A 14,546-nucleotide genomic window follows, 5' to 3' on the forward strand; every position below is an offset into this window, starting at 1 on the left:
GGTTTAAAAACAGTCCCAGAACAGGGATGTTGCGACAATGACAGTGGGACTCTTCACCTTTTGCCCTTTGATCAGTGGTTGTTGATCAATGGTCGTGACAATTTGCATATTAATGATCAGGGAACTGACCTCACAGCCCATTGTTCGTCAGTGGTGCTAGTTTCAGTCATTGTGCAAATGTACTGTTTATAAGATTGGGGAAACCTGCAGTCAGCTGAGACTGAAGAAGTCACTTGGATGAGTGACAAAATGTTTCTTCCACTGAAAACACTACGTCCAGATGAGCAGAATCCACCTTTTGGAATTTACTTACCAGGATGATCCAGCATGGATCAATGCTTCTTACCTTTTGCTTTTTTATAACTAAAAATCAGGTTGGATGAGAGTTTAAATGTCTTCAAACATAAAGAAGTCCACTTACCTCCTCTTTAAGCTCCTAAGACCATGACTTTTATGACTGAGAACCTACACAGACAGTTCTTGATCAATTAATTGTTTCACCTCCCACAGTAAGAAGAGGACATCTCTTTTCCGGAAAATCACCAAACAGGCATCTCTCCTCCACACTAGCCGCAGTCTGTCCTCTTTAAACCGCTCACTGTCATCAGGGGAAAGTGGCCCCGGCTCACCAACACACAATCTGTCACCTCGGAGCCCAACACAGGGCTACAGGTCCACGCCAGACTCCACGCATTCAGGTGAGACACACATTTGGATAGTTTTTTGTTTTTTGTTTTTAAATCTGTGTGTGTATGTCTGTTTTTTGTTTTGTTTTTTTAAATGTGCAAAACACACATTCAAAATAAAACGAATCACATTTGGTATATCTCCACTACATTATTGTTCTTCCTTTATACCCCACAGTGGGTGGGAACTCTTCCCAGAGCAGTTCACCCAGCTCGAGCGTCCCAAACTCTCCAGCAAGCTCCGGCCACATTCGACCCAGCTCCTTACATGGACTTGCACCAAAGCTCCAGCGCCAGTACCGCTCCCCTCGGCGCAAGTCAGCTGGCAACATTCCCCTCTCCCCTCTGGCCCGTACACCTTCTCCCACCCCTCAGAGCAGCTCTCCTCAGCGCTCTCCTTCACCACTCTCCAGCCACACTCTTGGCCAGTCTGCCATGGGTCAGTCATTCCCTGTGAAGCTCCACTCCTCTCCTCCTCTGGTGAGGCAGATATCCAGACCCAAGAGTGCAGAGCCTCCACGTTCTCCGCTCCTCAAGAGGGTGCAGTCAGCTGAGAAACTAGCAGCCTCTCTCACTAACTCTCCTTCATCTTCGGGCATGGCAGCAGCAGCAGAAAAGAAGCTGGCAGTTGGAGCAGCTGTGGGGAGCCGTAAACACAGCCTGGACATCTCGCATTCTGAGTTTAAGAAGGAGATTCTGCAGAGGGAGCCGAGCTTACAGAGCCTCCAGGTAGATACTGCCTTCACACAAAGTTGGGTCTAACACATAATCAACATAATAATCATAATAATGAGAGTTTGTTTAGGACATGCAAGTATTATGGTTCTTACATTTGGAAATACATCTGTTGTGGGGGAGATAAAAAGTTTTTATTTTGATATAACAAATAGGCAATGAGATCCAAAATGTAAAGAAGAAGTCTCTTGTGTGTGTGTGTGGTTGTGTGTGTGTGTGTGTGTGTGTGTGTGTGTGTGTGTGTGTGTGTGTGTGTAATTGTTCACACAAGTAAAACATCATCACAAAAAATGGCACAAAAACCTCAATATAATTTAATAAAACTGCATAAATAAGAGAAAACTGTGTAGGACTTATTGTTCCCAAATGGTAACTAAGTTAAAGCTAAAATAAAATGTGTGTAAACTGGTGATGAAATGTTGTAGCTCTACTGAGCTTTGCTTCTTCTGTGGGGTTTCAGATGACTTTTTTTTCTTAGACACAAGCAGAGAAAGTTTTATTGCAGAGTTTGTATTATATACCAGCACAGTCAAGCCCGTAACCTAGTTTAGCTTTCCCCAAAACACATTATTGTTGAACACAGCACATTGCAGAAATCGATTAAATTCTTACAGTGGAATCCACAACACTGTCATTTTTTAGCTTCCCAGACAGCAGATTTCAGGATAGGTAACGGTTCTCTTCACTGTGCAAAGAGTGGGATTTTCAGAATGGTGAGTGCTTTAACAAGGATATTCTGTGTCTGTTTGCTTATTGACCACTAGGAGTCATCCAGCGAGGGTCTGCTGTCTTCAGCAGGACGCGGCGTGGAGAAAGGCAGTCTGCACAAACACTCTTCTTCATCCAGGAAGTTAGGGCGGCAGGAAGGAGATGGCACACTCGGTGTGGTGTCTGGCTCGCTGGGTCTGTCAGCAGGGAAGAGCAAGCTGAAGGACAAACTGTCAGCCATCAGGCAAGACAGAGCTGAGCGAAGAGAGTCTCTGCAGAAGCAAGATGCCATCCATGAGGTGGATTCATCTGAGGATGAGACAGACGAAGGCTCAGAGGACAGCCAGGATGGACGCAGGGGGAATATGTCCACTCCACCTCCTCTTCTGAGACCCACCACTGTGAGAACAGGTCCTGGAGGCACGCTGCCATCCCTTTGCCTCTCCCCCTGCACTCCTCATGCTACATTCAGTCATACAGGGCCCTCTCAGGTAGGCAGACCCAGCCACTCGCACACTTTACCACCTGTTGCAGAGACTAAGCCCAGTCAGACTCCCTGCTCTCAAGGGTCAACAGATGGAAGCTTGGCCTCGTCCACAGAGGACGATGCAAGACGAGAGAGGAAGGTTCTAGAGCCCAGCAGTACAACAAATACCATTCAGGGTCCCCTTCCTTTTTCCACACCAGGCAGTGCATTCATCTCAGTTAGCAAGGACACTTTTATTAAGCCAGCTCCTCCAAAAGACTCAAAGACTGTCATGGGAAAGACTGTACCATCAGAACCCAGAGCAGGTGGCCAAATGATCGACAGATTCAGAATCACCACTCCCTGTACAGAGAGCTCCACAGGTACTCCAAAGACCACAGACTCCAGGACCACCTCAAGTACTGCAGAGTGCCAAACCACTGACACCCGCGATACTGCTCGCACTTCTTGCTCATCTCCAGGCATCCCTAAGGAGAAGAAGGAGGCTGACAATCGGAGACTGTGTGCAGCTGCTGCTGCAAGTCTCAGCACCTCACCTTCATCCTCTTCCAGCTCTAATTCAAGTTCAGGATCCCCAGTTCCCCCTTCTGAAAGTGGGGTTGACAAAGTTGTGTCCCAGCTCGCAACAGTAGCTAAAAGTGTTCTGGGTCCAGTCAAATTCAACACCAAGGAGCAGAAACCATCCAGAGGTGGCGCCTCAGAAGTCCCACCTGCTGACCCTGTCCCTTTCCCCTCCAAACAGGTCCCGACCCTTCAGTCACCTCAACTCTCCCCAAACAGGCAGAAAACTCAATGCGTTGCTTCACCAACCACCACCAACCACATGAGACCAGCCAAATTGACCACCCCAGCTTCTCACCCTCGATCCTGCACAGATGTTCCAGAAAGGCATGCATCAGAGTCTGCAGGCAGAGACAACACTGCCACCGCTGCATTTGCACAGAGGTTCAGTACAACAGCAGCAGCAGCAGCAACTCAGTCCACTCTTAGCACAGCCCCACCCACTTCTGCAGCAACTGAGCCTCAGCGCAAGAGGTCAGACCCCCAGACGACGACAGCTACCACTGCTGCCTCGCAACAAGACAAAGCAACCAGCAAGAAGACGTAGCAGCAAACCTACCACAGTACCAGAATAAAACGTAAAGATCACAGGGCTCAGTGTTGGCTCCAAGTTTTAAAACTTTGAAAAACTGCATGTTCGGGAAAAAAACACATTTACAACATCACACTAATCAGAAAGCAAAGTAAACGCACAGCAGGAGAGCTGAGAAGCAGAGCCAGATGTGGTAGTCCCAGCTTTAATCCAGCTGTTCTGTGCTCTTTATGATTATCTTATGTTCATGTGAGTTCTTGCTTGACAGAATATGATGAGGAGTTTGGGGGTCTTTGCTTTTCTGCAAACATATAAGGGGCTAGAAACACAGTACTGCTCAGCAGTCCAAGGAGACACTACTTTAAAAAGTACACACACACACACGCGCACAGCTTTTTCACTCCTCTTGTGCTGCCTCATTATCTCACCTTGATGTCGAGCAGAGCCTCCACACATGTTCCTCAAAGAGATCAGGACGTGCCTTACTTAACGCACTCCTCTTTCTCCCTCTTTTCTATTCCTATTCACATCCCTCCTTTCTGAGCATCCACTTATGATTGACAGAAAGTTGTATCTGAGCAATAAAGTGCAACATTATATTTAGTAAACTGTTTAAATGCATTATAGAATTGTTAGTAAGAGTCAAGCATCGTCATTGTACATGCAGCACCCAGCGAAATAGGCCAAATTCTGCTCTCACTGTGCTCCCTGTTGATCCAACACTGTCGGCCTTCAGGACCCTCTGGGTCTGCTTCACCCTTTGCAGCCGACTGAACGTCTCTGAAACTTTTATTCTGTTATTGCACAGCAAACTGTGCACCTGCTGGACATTTTGCAGAGTTCATCATTTTCCTGGATTATCCTCTGTTCCCAGTGTTTTTAATAGTTTTATTTCTATCATGCGCGGCTAAGTTTTTTAGTTTGTTTTTGTTGTTTTTTTAACTTTAAAACTGCTTAAAATAAGAGCATCTAATAAATAAAATGAAAACTTGCAGTGGTTTTTGCTGACTTTCTGACACAGCTGTTGTACAGCAGCGTTGGCTCGCACTGAGTGAAGTATCGGAGGAACAGGACAGGAATGCGGCCAAGTCAGTGTCTCTTCAGTGTTTGAACTAATCATTTTCACATAGTCTAAGCCCTGAAATGTCCTGATTTCCAGCAGATGGAAACTAGCACATTTAGGGTGAAGTACAGGATTTGTACAAATACTGAAATATTGTCTCTCCCCTCTTGTTTTACCAGATATATTCATCCATACATTGTGTCAGTTTTAGATGATTACCTTTTCAATACATGTATTCTTTACAAGGATTGTGCCGTACTCATAATTTGTTGCAGGTTTTCCGATGTCCTTTAACTGTCTTGACCCCATAATCAGTGTTTGAGTATTTTATATGATGTGGGATCAGGTTTTAGGAATGGGGAAACCCTGGACACTGCTATTTATAGATGTCAGCGGCTGTCCCATTAGGCCCTTGCTCTTTCAAAATGGACAGTGGATCTCACCCACTGGTATAACTGTGATCCTCCAGCTCCATTTTTATTTTTCTGTTCTGTGCAAAGAAACAGGGAGACAGATTTAGTGAGTGGTCCTGGTGGTGAGATAGGATTGTAGATTGCCGCTGTACGGCACTGCAGATGCAAAGGATTTGATCACGTGCCTGACTTTTATTGACTCAGTCGTCTACAAAAACCTAATTTAGTTATACCAGAATTCAATTAAAGCAGAAACGCTCAGATGCACCATTTAAAACAAAAGAATTCCAGTGGATGTAAAGTAACATGACCAGTTTTCACCTGAAACCCTGCTCTGCTGGGTCTCCATCCAGTTATTTTTGGCCCCCGTCTGCCTCTGAAGGCTGCACTGCTTTTATTTGGTATCAGGACCAACTCGCTGTGTTCATCCTGTAAAGTTTTCTTTCTGTATGACACGAGGAGGAATCTGTGCATGATCGTCTGTGTAGAATATTTCAAAGTATGTTGTGTTTTATACACTGTTTGCGTGGGTGTGTGTCCAGAATTCCCTGCAGCCTACCCGTGTATGTGTGCTGGGCTGTCGACATGTTTGTGTCAGTCATGAGGCTCTGCACGAAGCGTTGATCTCGCATGATTGGGAAGAAAGGCAAACTGTCACTGAAAGGAGAGCCGGTCTGGATGTTTGACCACTGATTCCGAGAGCTACTACTGTTTTTGCAGGTGAAAGCAAAAATTGCACTTAGCTTGTGTAATTCAGTGATTTCAGTGTTTTTTGTTTTTGATTTACACTTTAATGACGAACTGATTTGATCCTTAGTAATTTTAGTTTGATCTTTCAAAGTGAGCTCAAAGCACACAAAGCCCAACCCACAGGATGGCCTCTTCTCGTGTGTTTAAAGTGTTTTGTGTCTGGTGTGGAGCTTGTTTCACTGCAGGGGGAGCAGCAGAGTTCATTCGTTTCAGTTTGCATATTAAGGACACTGTAAAAGTGACTTTGACAGTGACTGTGGTAATCTGTATTATGTTTACATGTTGATTATGTTTGTTTGTGTATATGTGTTGGGGGTGGGAGTGTCAATGGAACTTCTAACAGGCTAGGATGATTAGCAGCAAGGTGAGCATAATGTGATAGGTTCATATTGTGTCATGTGACGAAGAGTTTGCAAATGATGGCGATTCAGCACATTTCTCTGCTGTCTGTGGAACGCATCAGTGGCACGGAGCCGTTCCCCTCTGAGGATCAGAGCGCTCTGGCCGATCTGACGAGAGTCGGGGAGTTAATAACTTTTTGTACATCATCAAACTTGAACAGTTTAGTGTCAATGAGATTATCCGACCATACTGGATGTTGTTTATACACACAGTCCAAACCTTTCGGTTCTTTCTGTGGCATTATCAAGATAATGGTGTTGGGAGAGAGAATAGCCTGGAGCAGAAATCATTCTGTGGGCAGATTTTTAACCACTGATTAATTTTTAGAGCAAGTGAGCACGTGATTGTAAGCATGTGTAAAGATTTGAGCCCAAAAACTCTTCTGTCTGTGGACTGAAGCAAGAAACGAGTAGTTGGATTTATTTTAACTGTGTTCTCAGTTTTGGATTTTTCTGTTTACAGAAAAACTGGAACTAGAGTAGAGTCCGTTTCAACAGCATGTTTTCATGTATCCTTATTAAAAATCTACGTTATATATCAACTAACAAATGGTGACCAATATCAGTCAAATGTGAGTACTGCCGCCTCACAAATATGCAAAAACGGTCTTTAGCAAAGACTGTATTCCAATTCCAATTAACAAACTTAAGTGGATTTGACCTCATGGGTCATCTGAAAGCTAGCATTCACCAATAGGCATCAAAGTGAGGTTGGTGCTGGCAAGGAGCAAGCTCATTTTGCTATGATTGCAAACACAAATGTTGTAGTTTCATCATTTGTAAACCCCCACAGATGACAGATGATAACCGTGTTGAGATTCCAGACCACAAAATATAAGTGTGCTCTACAACTTCTGCTCTCATGCGGCAGTTTTGTTCCCGATTGACCTCCACAGATCGAACTGAGTACACTGACCTGCTTATGGTGTCACACGCTTCATCCCAAGTCCTGGGATCGATTAACAAATGGAATTATGATTTAGTCACTGAAGAGCTTCCCTACGCTTCTGACTCACAAGCATCACAAGGATCGACGAGCTTTTACTGTGAGGCATATAGATGATTTAAACATGTGACTGTGGGTATGATGAGGTACGAGGAGAAGCGTTATTATTACCACTGAACCACCACTTCATGAGATTCAGTGCTGTTTCAACGTACATCCGTTAAACTGATATTAAGGGATTGTGTTGGCTCTGTAAAGCAAGAAAAATACTTTTATTGCCTCGAGTCTTGTAGACAAAGGCAGTATCTCCACGCTTTGTGTTGTCTTGTAGGAGTGATGAAGATGAGAAAGAAGATTTAGCTGTGTATTGTAAAAGCTTCAGAAAAGGTTTAAGAGGGAGAGATGGGGGAAAAAACATTGCTAGAATAAAAACCAGTGCAATATCTTTTTATTTTTTATTGTGGTAAAAGCATGTTGTTGTCAATGTTACCTTGCAACAGTAATAAAGTTTTTTTTCATACTCTACGCTTGGGTTGTGCACTGATTGATTGTGTTTTTACAATTTGCTCTCTTTTATGTGGTGCATCACGCTTTTTACATTAAGGCAGATTTTTAGGGAGAGTTCTTCCACTGAACACATAAAGTCACATCCAATAGATGACAACTGACCCCAGGTTTAAACAATGCCTCAAGCTGCTGACAACAGCTACACTGCAAAAAGGTCTCTTAAGTTATTTTGTGGCTGAGTCCTCGGAAGAAAATTCCTTTTTTGTGTTTGTTAAATGAAATCATTTAACTTGTTTCTAACAAATTTCACTAAATTGCTGATTACTTTTAGAAACAAAAGGGGAAAAAAAATAGGTGGGTAATGTCATTGATCTTGAACTTGTATAACATTCAAACCACTGACAGGTGAAGTGAATGAGATTGATTGTCTGGTGCCAAGAGATGGAATTCATTAGACAGCAAGTGAAGAGTCAGTTCTTGAAGTTTGGAAGTAATGGGCAGTAAGTAATGAAGGGCCTGACTTTACTGTGATGACCTGGACAACAGAAACCTGAGGCTTCAAAATGTTAACAAGCCAACTGATGATGTCATGGCCACTTCATCCTTCTGTTATAGTCCGTCTGTGATGCAGTCAAAACAAGCAAAATTAATTCTATTTCGAAAAGAAAATACTTTTTTTACTTTCCTAAGTTTTAAAGCTTTTGCTACTGATAAAACTCCTGTGACCATTTTTAAAAAAATGTCAACAGTTAATTATTTACCAAATTAATTAATTAAAAAAGGGGAAGTCGACTATAAAAGTTTCTGGTTTTTGAAGTTTTTTTTTTTAAACAGTTTAAAACAAATTAATAAAAAGATTGTAATTTCTGTTAATTAGCGAAACCTTTCATGTCTATAATTATAGGCAAGTCTACAATGACCTACTTGTGCTTAGTAGTTGTAGTTTAACATATTTATTTCTTAGAATCTTAACCCAAAGAGTCGTGCTGACTCTCAGATTTCTTTCAGCAACATTTGTCTATCAAATTCTGCACACAGACAGAATTGGGAATTTTACTAGTCAATAGTCTGGCCCACTTACGATTAAAGGGACTCAATGTAATCCATCAAGGTTATGTTGAAATTGTGGTGAGTGTAGTTATAGTGTTTTAATCTTTTACATACTAAATTAGCAGGTATGTGTTTCTCTGCATCCCATTTATGGAGTCTTTGTTCACCAAGCTAGCAAATAATTTACACTCTGCCTTTTATCCTTTGTTGGTCACTTCTGGCTCCAAAAAATAGCCACATGGTGGCAGGCCCAACATTAACCGTGGAGATTCACAATACAAAATGTACAAATGTGTGGCATGTCTGCTGTATTGCTCTTTAATTTAAAGTCTATGTCCAGGGGTGCTCATAAGTGGTCCGCAGGTGCGCATTCGCTGTCAAAATAAAAGACGCGCACCAGATAAGAAGTTGCAACGCGCGTTTGCGTACATATAAAAGGCACTGTTTTTGTCCGCTAGAGTGGGATTTTCACGGCATATTCTGCACCACATCTCTGTGCGTTCATTATTCGTTTGAAGCCAGCTCACCTCGGCAACCATTTTTCCGAGAATACGTGCTTCTTTTGCGGTTCGGACTCCTGACATTTCTTTGGTGGTGGAGGAACACCAAAGTAATTGCTTAAAGGAGCTTGCTTTTTCAACATCTTTAAGAGTTCTAAACAAACGTCTGTCCTCCTCCTGAAAATCTTATTTACGCAAACGCGCGTTGCAACTTCTTATCTGGTGCGCGTCTTTTATTTTGACAGCGAATGCGCACCTGCGGACCACTCATGTGCAGCCCTGGCTGTGGATGAACCTGAGAAAACGTGCAGTGACTTGAACCAACAAAGTTTTAGACAGAACTGAGTTTTGTTTTTTTTTACAGTGTATCACATTTTTGTTCACTGGGGTGAGAGTAGCTTTTCCCGCTTCACATAAACATGTTAAATTACCCCCTCTATTCTCAGTCTCCATGCCAGCCAGTTGATTCCCAGTCATTCTTTCTCCTCAAGTCCTGGTGTGTATCTAGAGACCAAGAGTGAGCAGGAAAGTGGCAGTAAATTATCTGTAAACTCATTTTGCCAGCAGTTTATCAGTAAAGTGGCTTCATCCACTCAGTTAAGCTGTGGTTTTACCGCATCGAGCTCCCTAATAGGGCTTGAAATGGCCCGATCGGCTATGGATGTGTACCTAATCTCACTCTGTCTCTGTGGGAAATTTCAGACATTTTAATGTTCAAAGGAGACAGCTTCACCTGGCCTTGGAATGCTTTTGTAGAGGGTAATGACTAATCTGCGATGGGCTGCAGGGCTTCAACAATTTGAGGCAGAAACTGCCACAGAATGGATCTCCATTTGCTTTCCTCTATGCTAACACAGCCTCTTGCTAAAGGACCTCAGTCTCCCGCCAGTAGAGTGAGGTCAAGGGTTGCACCGCCTGATTTAAACACCACCTACCACTGCATTGTGGGATAATTGGGTCCCTTTCCCCCCTCCTGCCTCAATCTCCTTCACGATCTTGATTCCAAAGGAAGCTGACGGAGCAGAGGAGAGAGAAATGGCCCCTTTCAGTCATCACTAGACATGCTAAGTGGATGGAGGTACACATAGTCGAGAGAAGCTCTGACAGCAGGAAAATGGTGTCCTGCACACACACACGAAAATGCAGCAGTAGTGACAGGCAGTGATGAATTGCCAGCTTCAACCTACTCTGACACAACTCGACATGAGTTAGAAAATTCATTCCAGGTTGTCAGAGAGGGAGACGGAGACAAGGATAGCCAGGGGAATGTGAACAGAAGGAAACAAGCCCCAAATATACTGACTTCCTGTGTCCAGTCAGGCATAGGATGCCCTCAGGTTTTCAATGAATAAAATAATGATTTATTTAATAATCTCCAAAAAGTTGATTCTGTTCATCTGGATGTAGCGCTTTCTGTGGGAGAAACGTTTCACCACTAGTCCAAGTGACCTCAGTCTATTTAATAATCTATGAAAAATAAAAGTGGAATTGTACATTTTTCTAAATTAACTATTAATCAAATGGAGGGGGAGACTCATTTTGAGTCCCCTAACTCTAACACTTGAGATAAAATGGATCTGTGGGAAGGAGTGTAGTGACCCCTCAGTTATCATTACTCTACTCTTAATCTCTTTGCTGCCTTATGGGGCAAGGCATTAGAGGCAAAGGCTAGGACAGTGAGATTCAGAAATCAAACCCACCTGCTGCTGAACCACCTGCAAGTCTTCATGCTAAGGGAGTAAACCTTGTCAGAAAATCCACCGTGAACCCAAAAAAAGCAGTTTTAGAGTTCATCTGACTGTCTTATGGAAAGTCCTACCATCCAACATGTGCTGTGAAGGATTTATTGGAATCTTAACAAATTTGCTGAAATGGAGAAAAGCATACTCATGAAACTATATGCATCAGAAAACAAAGAAATATATATACAATCTGAGAATGCAGCACCAGCAACTGTATAGTTCAGTTAACTCAAACTACATACATTCAGCAGCCACTTTATAGGTACATCTGCTGATCTACTGGGATTTTCCCACACAACCAACTCTAGAGTTTACAACAAATTGTCTCAAAAAGAGAAACTAGAGAATCTAGTGAGTGGTGGTTCTCTTGGTGAAAATGGCTTGCTGATGTCAGAGAAGACTATATTGACCTGCAAAGAAGGCAACAGTAGCTCAGCCACTTTTTACAAACAAGGTATGCAGAACAGCATCTGTCTGCCTTCCTTTGTGTCCGTCTCTAAAGTAATGGCAATCATGTTAATGATATAGGGCTATGGAGGGAAAACAAAATCTGTTAATCATTAATATACAAGAAATTTCAGTTTCCATTTCAATTTCAGAGCTCATCCCAGTACCTTTAGTGAAAGTTATAAATGATAAATAGTATTCTGTGACAGTGGAGTCATCAGTGTGGTGTTTGATATTGTTGACCATAATATTTGATTTTTAGGAGTAAGAGCATGCTGTAGGTATAAAAGGTACTACGCTTCAGTGGTTTGAATCTCATATGTCTAATAGACTCCAATTTGTTCATGTAAATGAAGAGTCCTCTTCACATACACATATTAATTATGGCGTTCCACAGGGTTCTGTGCTAGGACCAATTCTGTTTACATTGTACATGCTTCCCTTAGGTAGTATCACTAGAAGGCACAATCTACATGTTCACTTCCATGCTGATGATGCCCACCTTTATCTATCCATGAAGCAAGATAACGCACACTAATTAGTTAAACCACAGGAATATCTTATACACATAAATACCAGGATGATCTCACATATTCTGCTTCTAAATTCAGATAAAACTGAGTTTATTGTTCTTGGTCCAGAAAATCTTAGAAATATAGTATCTAACCAGATTCTTACTCTGGATGGCATTACCTTGGCCTCCAGAAACACTGTGAGGAATCTCGGGAGTCTTTTTTGACCAAGATATTTCCTACAATGCTCATATTAAACACCTGTAGAAATGCTTTCTTCTATTTTGTATTTTCTAAAATTAGAAACATCCTGTCTAAGAGTGAAACTCAAAAACTACTTAATGCATTTATTACTTCTAGGCTGGACTACTGTATTTGTTATTATCAGGATGTCCTAAAAACTCCCTGAAAAGCCTTCGGTTGATCCAAAATGCTGCAGCAAGAGCACTGACAGGGACTAGAAAGAGAGAGCATATTTCTCCTGTATTGGCTTCCCTTCATTGGCTTCCTGTTAAATCCAGAATCAAATTTAAAACCCTGCTCCTCACATACAAGGTCTTAAATAATCAGGGCCCATCTTATCTTAATGACCTTATAATACCATATCACCCCATTAGAGCACTTTGTTCTCAGACTATGGGCTTACTTGTGGTTCCTACAATAATTAAAAGTACAATAAAGCCTCCAGCTTTCAGGATCATCTGCTGTAGAGCCAGCTCTGAGCGTGGATTCAGGAGACAGACACTCTCTCTATTGTTAAGATTAGGCTTAAAACTTTCCTTTTTGCTAAACATGAAGTTAGTGCTGGATCACCTGACCCTGAATCCTCCCTTAGTTATGCTGCCTTCTCCTGGGGGTTTCCTATGATGCACTGAGCATTGCTTCTTCTCTCACTCACCATGGGTTTATACACCACTTTGCTTTTAATTATGAGTTATTATTAATTTCTGCCTCTCATCCAAAGTGCTTGTTCAGACAAGGTTGTCTAATCACTGGGGTCTCTCTGTATTATCGTAGGGTCTTTACCTTCCAATATAAGCACATTGTGGTGATTGTTGTTGTGATTTGGTGCTATATAAATACAATTGAATTGAACTGAAAAAAAATCTTATCAAAATCATTGTTAGGGACATTTCCTGCTTCACCCACATTTCAATCTTTGCGCTCCAATGATTGACAGTTTGATGAGTTCGTTTTTCAGTTAGTAACAGTTAGTAAAGACATTTTTCCTCATTCTCCCCTCAGCTACTGTTCCCATTCTGCCACAAAAGATGAACATTATTTGTGCTTTCTCTGTACTTTAGTTATCACCGTTAATGAGGACACTGAAATTATTAAATCTGTGCTGTGATTGGTTAAGGCCTGGCAGAGAGAGATCACATCCCATTACACTCTGAATTCTAATTGGTCTCTGTAGGTAGCAGGTGCCAGGTACTTAATGAGGCCTGTGGTGGGCTGATGTATGGCTACTTTAGCATCTCTTCTGCTGCACCTAAGATGATAATGTGTATGAGGCTAATAGTGCATGAAATAGCTGCCACTGTGTGAAGCAACAGAGATGGATGGTTCAAATCAATATAGTTTGAAAGCAATGAGAGCGTCAAAGAAATTCAAGTTGATTTTTTTAAAATAAAATTTTGTCATGATTTTTGTTCTTTTGAAAGTGCACATCTGTTGGACGTTTTCATTTAAATGCTTTCTGGGATATTGTTGTCTGCTTTGACAGATTTATCTCTCAGGAACTTTGTTTCTTTCTGGTATTTTTCAAGCATTGTTGGAGTCTACCAGGGTCTAAGCCCACTTCTGTTTCTCAAAATGTGAAGCCTGTTGTTTTTCCTTTAGTCTGACACTGTCTTCACTGTGTCACAGAACCTGCTTCTAATGTTCATAATGAGCTTCAAAATCAAAATATTTGAATTACATTTCCCACATTTTAGAGACACAAGCATTGAAACTACCTTTGAGCTCTCATAGCATTTCACATTTTAGCAGGATGCAAATATTTGCTTGTCAGTTCATGTTGTCACTTTTTACATGATGACAGGTAAAATAACATTTGCATATCTTTTTTAACAAAGATATTTGGGGAAAAAAAATGAACAAAACTTTAACTTGTCGGATTCTTTTTTTCAAATTCAGTGTATGTCCAATCTATGAACCTACAATAATGACGGGTGCAGCCAATTTGCTCTCTCTACACTCGGAAAATTTTAGATTGAGATCTTTCCACTTGTTGCGCTTGTCTATTCTTTTAAGATTTAATTTACAAAATGTGATCACTATTGCAGATATCACAAAGACCTCACTGAAGATTTACCTAATTACCTCATCAGGCATGTGATACTCTAAGATGTGTGTGTATTTGTGTTGAGGGGCACCAAAGACCCACAATCAGGGCTTAACAAAGAACATCCTCCTGATCCTGTGAAGAACAAGGATGCTTTTAAACAAAAGACTAACAGGCAGGGGTTAGGAACTACTGTGTGTGTGTGTGTGTGTGTGTGTG

The 14,546-nt window shown here is 41.8% G+C and overlaps 1 protein-coding gene across 11 annotated transcripts in view; it reads left to right on the forward strand.

Moving 5' to 3' along the window:
- Nucleotides 1-7,807, forward strand: part of mast2 (microtubule associated serine/threonine kinase 2) — a 141,394-nt gene extending 133,587 nt beyond the window's left edge. For all 11 annotated transcript variants that reach the window (XM_005937376.2, XM_005937378.2, XM_005937380.2 and 8 more), the window contains 3 exons: nt 511-698; nt 865-1,415; nt 2,186-7,807. In XM_005937376.2, the coding sequence (XP_005937438.1) occupies nt 511-698; nt 865-1,415; nt 2,186-3,724 (2,278 nt within the window). In that variant the 3' untranslated portion in view covers nt 3,725-7,807. The remainder of the gene's footprint in view (nt 1-510; nt 699-864; nt 1,416-2,185) is intronic.
- Nucleotides 7,808-14,546: the final 6,739 nt, after the last annotated feature.

Source organism: Haplochromis burtoni, unplaced genomic scaffold (genome assembly GCF_018398535.1).
Source record: "Haplochromis burtoni strain Fernald_Lab_line unplaced genomic scaffold, NCSU_Asbu1 Contig_67, whole genome shotgun sequence".
Taxonomy (NCBI): domain Eukaryota; kingdom Metazoa; phylum Chordata; class Actinopteri; order Cichliformes; family Cichlidae; genus Haplochromis; species Haplochromis burtoni.